This window comes from Phytophthora parasitica (assembly GCF_000247585.1).
Source record: "Phytophthora parasitica INRA-310 unplaced genomic scaffold supercont2.15, whole genome shotgun sequence".
NCBI classification, from domain to species: domain Eukaryota; phylum Oomycota; class Peronosporomycetes; order Peronosporales; family Peronosporaceae; genus Phytophthora; species Phytophthora nicotianae.
Genome location: NW_008649001.1, coordinates 66292 through 77103, shown reverse-complemented (window position 1 = coordinate 77103; position 10812 = coordinate 66292). Strand labels below are relative to the sequence as shown.

General features: G+C 49.4%; 5 protein-coding genes across 5 annotated transcripts; 4 read left to right on the top strand and 1 right to left on the bottom strand.

The window, feature by feature from the left end:
• Positions 1–2567: 2567 nt before the first annotated feature.
• PPTG_22305 (hypothetical protein) lies at positions 2568–2903 on the top strand (the record flags this gene model as incomplete). Its single annotated transcript, XM_008903341.1, has 1 exon — positions 2568–2903. The coding sequence occupies one exon, from the start codon at positions 2568–2570 to the stop codon at positions 2901–2903; it is 336 nt and encodes a 111-aa protein (XP_008901589.1).
• A 168-nt stretch (positions 2904–3071) lies between these two features.
• On the bottom strand, positions 3072–3574 carry PPTG_22304 (hypothetical protein; the record flags this gene model as incomplete). Its single annotated transcript, XM_008903340.1, has 3 exons — positions 3072–3303; positions 3388–3484; positions 3561–3574. The coding sequence occupies 3 exons, from the start codon at positions 3572–3574 to the stop codon at positions 3211–3213; spliced, it is 204 nt and encodes a 67-aa protein (XP_008901588.1). The 3' UTR covers positions 3072–3210.
• A 260-nt stretch (positions 3575–3834) lies between these two features.
• Positions 3835–5714, top strand: PPTG_08008 (gamma-glutamyltransferase). The gene has a single exon (XM_008902907.1). It carries the CDS (start codon positions 3887–3889, stop codon positions 5555–5557), a length of 1671 nt encoding a protein of 556 aa, XP_008901155.1. The 5' UTR covers positions 3835–3886; the 3' UTR covers positions 5558–5714.
• A 789-nt stretch (positions 5715–6503) lies between these two features.
• PPTG_08007 (hypothetical protein) lies at positions 6504–8403 on the top strand (the record flags this gene model as incomplete). Its single annotated transcript, XM_008902906.1, has 2 exons — positions 6504–8204; positions 8269–8403. Exons 1-2 carry the CDS (start codon positions 6618–6620, stop codon positions 8401–8403), a joined length of 1722 nt encoding a protein of 573 aa, XP_008901154.1. The 5' UTR covers positions 6504–6617.
• Positions 8404–8461: 58 nt separating this feature from the next.
• PPTG_08006 (hypothetical protein) lies at positions 8462–10049 on the top strand. The gene has a single exon (XM_008902905.1). The coding sequence runs from the start codon at positions 8527–8529 to the stop codon at positions 9973–9975; it is 1449 nt and encodes a 482-aa protein (XP_008901153.1). The 5' UTR covers positions 8462–8526; the 3' UTR covers positions 9976–10049.
• Positions 10050–10812: the final 763 nt, after the last annotated feature.

Sequence of the window (10812 nt, the reverse complement as noted above, 5' to 3'; positions counted from 1 at the left end):
CCACTGCCCCACACCAGAGCACCACGGTCCTGTCGAGCTTTGCCCCGGCACTTACTGTGTTTTACGTACTTCTTCTACTGCTCTTACGTCGACTGCCACTACAGTGTGTGTTGCCTACAATGGCACCTACTCTAAGAAGTGACAGACAACTAGAGAGCAGCCCAGTGACGCGCCCTGCGTCACCTCAGTAAGCTGCCCCCCCCGCAGTTAGGCTCGAGGACCAGCGACTAGAGAACCGGCCGTTGATAGACTATAACGGCATTCTTACGCACTACAAAGCACTTTGCGAAAATGGAGACTACCCAGCATCCACAAAACTGATCTAAACCGTTCTGAAAGTTCTAAAATAAATTACGATTTTAGCAAATTTGTTCTAAAATTGTTATAATTTACCAAAGCACGTGTAAAATACCACAATACACTAAACAAGTCATTTTCGCTTACCAAAGCTGAACCAGTCGATTAGCAACCTGCACCCCGGCGCAGATCGCACATACCTGAAGCTACGCGCTGACTGGTATTGGCCGCGGATGGTCCGTACAATCAAGAAGTACATTGCTGATTGTGAAGATTGCAGACGGAATAAGCCTCGATTGACGAAGCCACCTGGTCGATTGGAGCCTCTTCAGATTCCAGAAGAAAGATGGCGTTCGATTTCAATGGGTTTCATTACGGACTTACCAGACACGAAGAGCGGGAGGATTTCGATTTGGGTTGTTGTGGATCGATTGACCAAGCGTTCGCATTTCATCGCGACAACGAAAAGATTACTGCTGAAGAAGTTGCAACACTGTTTATCGACAATATTTGGAAGTTTCACGGTATTCCGCAAGACATCGTGTCCGATCGGGATACCAAGTTCATCTCTGGGTTTTGGAGTCAAATTTTCAACAATGTTGGAACCAAGCTCAAGTTGACGGTAGCATATCGGGATCAAGGCAATGGTCGAACGGAGAGAACGAACCGAACACTGGAAGAGCATCTCCGCTGCTTCGTATCTCCGCGGCAGGGCGACTGGGATACGCACCTTGCAAACGCAGAGTTTACCATCAATTCAGCCGTCAACTCGAGCATCAAGATGTCTCAATTCGAAGCCGACATTGGCTACGTTCCCACAACCCACTCTCTGCTGTTGCTGCGACAAGTCGTCAAGGATTGCGCGGAGGCCGGCGTCAAGGCGTTTAGTTCGTGGAACATCAAGCAGCTGTACTTCTCCAGTGTCAAGACGCGTTAGAAGAAGCTCAAGCTCGGATGGCCGACGTGTACGACCGTGGGCGCAAGGAGCAGAAGTTACAACGTCGGCAATCAAGTATACCTCAGTACGAACAATTTGGACGCGGCACACATAGGATTTCCCAACTCGCGTAAACTAGGTCCCAAGTGGATTGAACCTTACTCCGTCATGCGCAAGGTACATCGCCACGCGCACGAGATCAACTTACCGCCCGGGCTCAAGCTACATCCTGTCTTCAACACCGGCTCACTCAAGCCGTACGAGTCTCCGACACAGCTCTCGCGACCTCAAGAGGTAATTCTACATGACGGCAGGGTTGGACAGATCGTGGAAGCAGTCATCAACAAGCGTCACCGCAAAGGAACCGTACAGTACCTCATTCGGTGGGTGAGGCGAAGGCGACGTGGGAGCCACTGGAGAATTTACACCAAGTGACCGATCTTATGCAAGCATAAGACGCCGCAGAGATCAAGAAAACGACAACAGCAAGTGTCCAAGGATAACAGAGTATTTCAACGGACCCGTCGGTAAATTAAGTTACGGTTCAAGGCATACTGAGTTCAACTTTTAAGCTGTCTGGCATGCTGAATTCGAATTTTATACAGATATGCAGTCCGAGGCTATCCCTACCTACGAGCGAACCAGCAACGGTCGAACAAACTGGACGTATCAAAGCCAAGGGTAAGCGAGCTCGAGAAGTGGCTGCCGGTGGACATCGCGGTCAGAAGCAAACCGACCGCCGGTCGTAACTTCCGGCAAGAAGGCGTGAGAGCGGCGGCAAGGTCCGGAGTGATAACCGGCGCAGAGGTATACTCCCGGAGCGAGCAGAATGTGCTCGAGCGCGAGACAAGCACCCGGACCAGTAACATCCTGTTGACGTTAATTCACTTGTAACGTGAACTCACTGAGTTTCGCGCTACCAACAGCACGCATCGCTCGGTTGCGAGCGCGCACAAAAGAGAACAGTGTAGTCCACACCGCACCATCCGCAGGAATAACTCGACCAGCATCTACCCGCGCAGCGTACAGGTCTTCAACCGCTGACCAACAAAACCAAGAGGAGGTTTCGAGAACAACCGCACCTCGGTCGAGGGCATGGAAGCCGCAGTGGCCATCAGCCGAGTCGCCAATCGCGAAAGCAAACGAGTCGGAACGTGTAGCAACATACTCTTCGAAAGTTTAGGGCCCACCTTCAGCCTTATAATCATCAACCAGTTGCAGATATTCGCCCAAACCATCCTCTTCCAAGATCCAACGAGCCGTATACGAGACTTCAGTGCGCCCAGGAGCAACGATGTACCTCACTCGATAGCGACTCGAGAAGGTTACAGCCATGGTAGGGGATCCAGCTCGGTCGCTGATGAGCCAGATGTGCCAAGTCGCGACAGTAGCAGAATTCCGAACCTCTCGGACAGTGCGGCGACTAACCAAGGCAGCAAGGTTTCGAGGCCGGCGTGGACCTGTTGATCGACGTGCGTTTTTGTCGCGTCCTAGGCATCTAGACGACCCTCGTAGTAAGCGAGTCGTGGCGCTGCCAAGAAGCTGTGACGAGACGACTCTGCACGGATATCAACAGCGACGAGCTCTCCAAACGCAGTTATCAGCACTGAACAAAACTCCGGGAGTGGCAGCTCTGTGCGAGCTATCGGGAGCAACAGCAGCAGGATAAGACACGAGGACGGAGCCACTGCACCGGAAATACAAGACAGTTAGGATGTTGAAGTTCCGATTGATCAAGTATGAAGAACCATCGAATGAGGGAGGGGTGAGTGTATCGAATAATCAAAAGTATTGAGATAGAGAGATATCATATTAGAGATTTATATTAATTAATAAAGGGGATCTCTCAACCTACTGCTTGTTGGGAGCAGTTGGTCGGGGAGACCAGCTCACTTCGCTTTCTCCCCGCCAGCCCCAAGACGCTCTCTCACCTCTACCAATTTAATATAATACTGGGGTGATCAAACTTCAAGAATTCACGGAACTTGCGCAGGCGAGCCAGTTGCACCACGTTCATCGTTGTTGGTCTCAAAGTAACCAGTTGAACCACGTTCATCATCGTTGTTGGTCTACAAGTAATTCGTGCAACAACATAAGAAAAACAAAATAGGTACGAAGATGACAAAGCTGACAGCGCAATCACCGTAACTTACAGCATAATGCTGTGGGGTTTTGTAAGTGGGGCAGCTTTTGACAGTAGCATTTGTGCACTCCACTTCGTCTGATCTGGATGACTTGGTGCTTTCTAGGCTAATAGTAGCAAAAACAGATAGAAGCACAAGTGTAACAGTTTTTACGACATCCAGTAGCCCAGTTGAGCTCTTACAAGTCTAGCCACATGGGTGTAAGGCATCGTTGCCTGAGCTTCTGGAGTCTTGATCCCGAACTGACGAATTCGAAAGCGAGCACCATGAAGCCTACTTCCAACTTTCAGCATTCTCCTGAAATCTACTGCAACTATGGTGCCATCAATCTGGCGGCTTTTGTGGTCAAGTTGAAGTGACCCGACCACTGACCCAAAAGTGGGTCGCTCCACCCTGCGTCCCACATCTGGCACGCCAATCAAAATGTACACTCATCTTGAAGTACGTGTATCAATCACCATATCCCTCCCTTTCATTCGTCAATCCCTCTCCATCAAGCTCTATAGCCATGGTCTCCATCGGCACTCGCTCCCCCGTTTACGGACGTCATGGAATGGTGTCGTGCTCGCAGCCTTTGGCGTCCGAAATCGGACTGCGCATCTTAAAGCAAGGAGGCAACGCTGTGGACGCCGCTATCGCCATCGCCGCAGCTTTGAACGTCACGGAGCCTTGTTCCACCGGCGTGGGCGGTGACTGTTTCCTGCTCTTCTACGACGCCAAGACCAAGCAAGTTCGAGGCCTTAATGGAAGCGGTCGCAGCCCGGCAGCTCTCACTGCAGAGCAGGCGATCAAAGACCTCGGAGAGGACGCTACAGTGATCCCCAGTGGCCACGGCCACGCTGTCACGGTACCTGGTACCGTTGCAGGTTGGGTGGATGCGGTGGAAGCCTGGGGGACACTGAGTATGGCGGAAATTCTCAATCCTGTCATTGGCTTGGCACGCGAAGGATTTCCCGTAAGTCCGTTGACTTCGGCTAGTTGGGAACGTGGTAAGAGTCAACTACTACGTGGTCCCAATGCTGCTGAACTGCTGAATGCTGACGGACAAGCACCGAAAGCTGGTGAGATTTTTACGAATGAGAATCTGGCGAAATGCTTCGAAGAAGTGGTAAAGAACGGTAAGAAGGCGTTCTATGAGGATGGACGTATTGCACGAGCCATCGTGGACATGGTAAAGGAGAAAGGGGGCGTGATGACGCTAGAGGATCTTAAGAACCACAAATCAACGTTTGTGACGCCCATCAACACGAAATTCCAAGGTGTCGACGTGCACGAGATACCCCCTAACGGACAGGGGATTACGGCGCTGTTAGCGTTGAATATCCTAACGCAACTTACGAAGGATGGAGGGCTGCCACCGCAGGGTAGTGCAGAGTTTGTGCACTTACAGATTGAAGCTCTTCGTCTTGCTTTTGCGGACGCCAAGTGGTTCGTGAGTGACATGGAACACAACACATCGCTGCCTGTAAAGGAACTACTGAGTGAAAACTACGCTAAAAAGCGTGCAACTTTGGTGGATCGTACGAAGGCAGCAATCGATCCGAAGCACGGAAGTCCGGAGTTAAGCTGTGATACAGTGAGTTTCCAGGTCATTGACGGCCAGGGCAACGCTGTGTCCATGGTCAACAGCAACTACGAAGGATTCGGTACGGGTCTTGTACCCAAAAATTGTGGTTTCACTCTACAGAACCGAGGCTGCAACTTCGAGTTGCACGGGTCCAAAATGAATCACCCCAATGCTCTTGCACCGAACAAACGTCCGTACCACACGATCATTCCTGGGCTCTCTACGTTTGCCGACTCTGGAGAGCTACACTCGAGCTTTACAGTCATGGGCGGCTTCATGCAGCCCCAAGGTCACGTCCAGGTTCTTAGCAACATGCTTTTGCATGGGATGAACCCGCAGGAGGCGCTTGATGCTCCACGTTTTAGCATCGATGTGGACCGCCCTACCAAACCTGGTAGAAGCGATGGCGGCAGCTCCGTCTTGGTTGAAAAAGATCTCGGAGCGGACGTGATTGCTGCTCTTCGTGAAAAATTCGGCCACAACATCCAAGAAGTGGAAGGGTTCAAGCGCACGACGTTCGGTCGTGGCCAGATCATTCTACGTGATCCAAAGACTGGAGTGCTGTGTGCTGGCTCAGATGGACGTGCGGATGGCTGTGCCATGGGCTGGTAAGCTCTCGTACTATACCGAATTAGGAGATACTAAAGAAAACACCCTATTCGTACTGTAACGCATTCTCATAGCTATTTATGCATTGAGAGGTGCATTATTGACGAACTCCACTCTAAAATTTCTAAGTCGAGTTCCTGTTGCCAAAATGATGATAGCAAGGCTCCTGGATGGCTACGATGAAGCCGCACGCGAAGAAGAAAACAGTAAACAGTCTCAAGCCTCTGCGTCAGCCTCAACTTCAACAGAGTCGTCTTCCCGACCACCACTGCCGAGAGTCTCACCGATATCATACACATCTCACGCTATGATGATACAGCTTCAGGAATATCGATCTCGAGTTCGAAGTGCGTTTGAATCAACCTATCGCCATCCACTTACTGCGTCAAATACCCCCAGATCGCCACGTAAACGCGATTCTCATAGCGGGAATTACTGTCGAACGCGTGTGCTCGAGTCATCCCGACTGCTTTTCTCCAAACAATCACGTAGTGCAGCGCCGGCCGCGTCCATCGCAGCCTCTTCTCGAACATCGATTAAAGGAGGTGGCGTAGCATTCCATCGAACAACCACGTCATCGCGTGCATCAGCCAAGTCAAACCTCTTTGCACTGGGTCCAGGACAATATGACGTTATACCAAAACGTCCAGCTACAACTGGGAGCGTAAAATTTAGCCCGGCCGATAGATTTCCCGAACATTCTGGTGGTGGCGTCAATGACCACGCTCCTGGTCCAGGCCAGTATCTTCCCAATCATAAAGTCACTGTCAAAAGGTCTACTCGAGTCGTATTTTCCCAACTACCGAGACACACGGAGACGGCCGCGCCACCTCGAGCCTCAGTTGCAGTGCCTCCAGCTACCGTTGATGTCGTATCTAGTTATTACTTCGTGCCAGCCAGTGGGTTTGTAAGTCCCGCAGATAGCGTTTCTAAATCTGGAGGTGGCATTCCTAATTGGAGTCGCTCGGCTAGATTTCCAGGTCGACGAGAACGTTTTCGGCAAATTTCGGGTAATTTATCTGCTGTGGACTATATTTCACGTAACAAAACAAAAATTGAGAAAATGTCGGCTGAACAAAGACAAAAACGACGAAATCAACCGCAGATACAGGAGAAAATAAAGCCGAAAGATGCTCAAATCTGCTCAGTGAGACGTCGGGACTCGGTCTTTTGTACGAGTTTGGGTAGTCCTGGTAAAGAAAATAACGCTCGAAGACGAAGAAGTTCTACTGGTTCTGTGCATAACGCAGAGAATTCTGAATCTGAGACTATTTCGTGCGCATGGGGTACAGTAATTGTGCTTTCCGTGGCTCAAACGAAGCTGGTCAGACTGCTCGTGGCTTCATCTGTGCTTCATCGGCTTCGTAAAGCCCAGGAAATGCGCTACAAACGCCTTACTTTTGAGTCCTGGACACAAGTTCGTAGTCGAGATGCCATGCGCTCTTTAGCCGCAGCATTAATAGCTCGCAGTACGTTCCGCTTCCGCTTGAGTCTAAGAGTACAACAAAAAATTCGAGCTGCGAAGCTGCTAAGGATGTTCCTTTCGGGTCTTTCGTTCGACGTTCGATTCGCGATGGCGGTTCGCAGAATGCAGCGACGGATTATGTTACTGCAGCGTTGGTGGCGTCATGCTCGGCTTGTTGTACGTGCTAGAGAGCAATGTCTGGCGTATAAGTGGTTGGCTGTTGAGCAACGTTTACGAATGGAAGCGATTGCTCAGATGCCGCATCTTCAGCGAATTTTCCATCCCCCTTCAGTTCCATTTACTCCTCGCGTGTCTAGTGCCTCGACAAAAAGAAAAACATCAACAATTAGTACTATGACAGCGGAAGCACCAGTCCCACTACACAAATTGCTGTATTTACCGGAACAAAAGCGTTGGTTTAACGCCCGATTCGTGTTGGGTCCTGATGGATTTCTTCGTGGCTACGCAGTCCCTGATTCTGATGCTGAGATCCCAGAGAATACTGGAGAATGTCTAGTAGTTGAGGTGAAACACTTTCGATGTCACGCTCATGGTTTTTCGAATGTATATTTGGGTTCGACCCATGCAGAGGAAGAAGGTGAGAGTGATACTAGGCCTTACTTGATGGTGTTCAAACCTGGTGCCAGTCGCTTCGTGCTGATTACAGACACAACAAGTCTAATCCTTGCACCATTAATGGATTGGAAAGAGAAACTCGAACGAGTTGCCGGATACTCTAACGGTGTATCATACTCGGGTAGTGGATCTCAGAGTGATATCGCGGATATGCTATCGCAAACGGAAAATTTGGGTTTAGACGACCCCGACGAAGAGCCTGTAGTGCAAATTTCACACTCGCGCAGAATGAGTATTTCAAATAATGGTGAACGATCAGGATCGATAACACCAGGCCGCAGACGTAGTAGTCATTGTGCCCTGCGTCGAAGCAATATGCTTCAGCCTATAGCAGAAGGAAACTTGTCGTACTTCGTCGTGGATTTGCTACGTGACTGTCCTCGTATACCAGCGCCGATTGTTTGGAATGCAATTCGTGATAAACTGCGAGAAGAACGCAAGAACTTCCGATCCGATATATACCGCTTTAAACTCGAGATCGCTCGATACCAGCAGCACGAGCACGAACGGCGACAACTTGTCGTGCTGGACAAATTCAAGGAATTCTTCGTACGTAACTACACATTTTATTCTCTTCATTAATCACTAACCACATTTTCCTCTTTCTGTACAGACGATGGAGCGGCCTCGTCGTCCACATTTCCGAAGTCTCATCTCGAATCGGAAAATGGAAGCGCTTGTTCGAGAAACCATGGAGTTTGTGAAAACTACGCAACCTTCTAACCCAAAAATCCTGCTACCATCGTAATTATCCGAATTAAGTACGAAAATATCAGATCGTTTCAAAAACCTAAATCTTTTTTTTTGTTATCGGAGCTGTTGATGGACAAGCGCCATTCCGACAATCGCCACCTCAGGATCACTGTCAAGTATGAAGGCCTGGAAGGTATTATACGTCGCCGCGGTACTATGTCTTCCTCTTGCGGTAGAATGCACTTCATCCGGCCACCATCACTCTCACCACCGAACATCGAGACATCGCTACAGTATCGAAGGCACCAAAGCGGCAATGGACGCTGCGCTGCAGAACCCTCACCCGCGTCTAGATATCCGCAGTATCAAGGCCCTCCAAGACCTCAACGAGGCCGTGACTGCAGACACCAGAGTCCGTGCAGATGTGGTGGGCTCCGACAAGGATGTCGAGGCTTTTGCCGCTGCGGGGGAACTGCACTCGACCACCGAAATCCACAATGGCAAACATATCCGCGGTAAAATATCCACGACTTCAGCTCCGATGAAAGTTCACAAGCATAAGGAATACAGCGAAGAAGCAGTGGTGACTAAAGACAGAGGAGAGGTGACGGCATGTCTGGAACGCACAGAGGGATACTTGGAAGAATTGACGAAAAATCTATCGAGTGACGTTGTGTACACTGAAAATCCGTTCTTCGAGTGTTTCCGACCGTCGCACGAGGTTTTCGACTTCTTAGACACACTGACGGAACAGAATCCGCAGTTTGTCACCAAGTACGAGAACGTTTCAGTCACGTACGAGGGACGAGCGATCCCGGCTTTCAAAATCTCGACTTCGGAAGATTCTTCTAAAAAGACTTTGTATACTCAGGCATTGATTCATGCTCGTGAGTGGCAGGCGGGAGCTGCTACGTTTTACACGATGGCGGCAATGCTCGATGATCTACGAGCTGGGAACGACGCTGCCACCAGACTTTTTGAAAAGTTCGACTGGTATTTCGTGCCTATTGTGAATATTGACGGATACCAGTACACGTGGGAGGTTGATCGTATGTGGCGCACGAATCGCCATTTATCGAAGTTAAACGGCGAAGAAGTGGGCGTAGATTTGAATCGCAACTGGCCGCCTGAGGAATATTTCAATCTTGATCCGAGCGATGTGGACAGTGAGACGTATCCTGGTGATTTTCCTCTTAGTGAACCGTCTACGGCGGGTTTGTTTGACTTTATCACAAATTTGGACTCGTTGAGTGGAATTTTAGACATGCACACTTTTGGGGGTCAAGTGTTACGTCCATTTAGTAACCAACCAGGCGGTGGCGCTGAGCCGTTTGGTTCGAAGATGCGTGCGTTGGGAGACAGTGTTCGCAGAGCGCTATCCACGCAACCCGACGTGCATTATCAGAGTGAGACTGGAGCGTATCTCTACAAAGCTTATGGATGCTTTGACGACGGCATGTACCTCCAGTATAACCTCACGGTGCCAGCGTTGACTATTGAAGTTGAAGGTGGTGACTTTGTGTCACCGCAGAGTACTATCCGACCCGTGGGCAAGAACATTTATTTGGGATTGCGTCAGTTTGCGCATGAAGCTTTAGAATACCGCAAGTTTGTTGAAGAATTGTAAGGCGATTATGAGTTACGGTGATAAAAATAATATGTCGTACCTTCAAAACTAGATCGTCTTCGACTTATCTGGAATACACTTCTGCTTACGCAACGAAAGATACTAGATGTTAGCCATGTATTGATCTTTGAGTGCCAATTCTTGCTTCGCAAACTTCAACGGCTCGCAGTGCGATACAATCTGTAAGGGTAAAACTGGGTCAAACCGACAGAAAAAAAAATGCAACGATGAACGGATGCCACAAAAAATCTATCTGTTAGCTTTTCTCTGGGTACTTCGTCTTGGAGCTTTGATAATCTGTGTTTAGGCTGCCTTCTGGACTAGTTTAGACTGTTTTAATTCGGTAACGGTACCGATTGTATGAACGAATCTTTAGAAGCGACAGAGTAGTCACTCTTCTTCTTTGGCTCACGAAATGCCCCCACTGGATGCGCGGCAGATGCTACGTCCTCGCAAGTCCAAGCTGGTTAGACTTCTACATGGCCACAAAGAGAAAATGCGTGGTTAGCAAATCCTGCGCGTTCGCGACCAAAGATCGATAGGCCTTAACCGTCACGCCAAAATATGTTTAAACATGCTACTTTTGCTCAACGTTCAGGTTACATTCTGAGGTCGGCTGAATGTTGAGCGAGACAACATCGAGGTTATGGAATTAATCCTTTCAGGACTGTCTATTGGAACTCCGTTCCTAGTCAAGCAACACTTCGGACTCGTGAAGAAATATGAAGACTGGATTATTTAAGTGCTAGTCCTGCTCTTCCGAAGCTACTACCAACACTCACGGGTTCAACCCCGCTCCCATACAATGAACTGGCACAACTGATTCTCATCTCATGT

What these genes read in the sequence shown, in the direction of transcription:
- PPTG_08008 (XM_008902907.1), top strand. Translation starts at nt 3,887, where the DNA reads ATGGTCTCCATCGGCACTCGCTCCCCCGTTTACGGACGTCATGGAATG.
- PPTG_08006 (XM_008902905.1), top strand. Translation starts at nt 8,527, where the DNA reads ATGAAGGCCTGGAAGGTATTATACGTCGCCGCGGTACTATGTCTTCCT.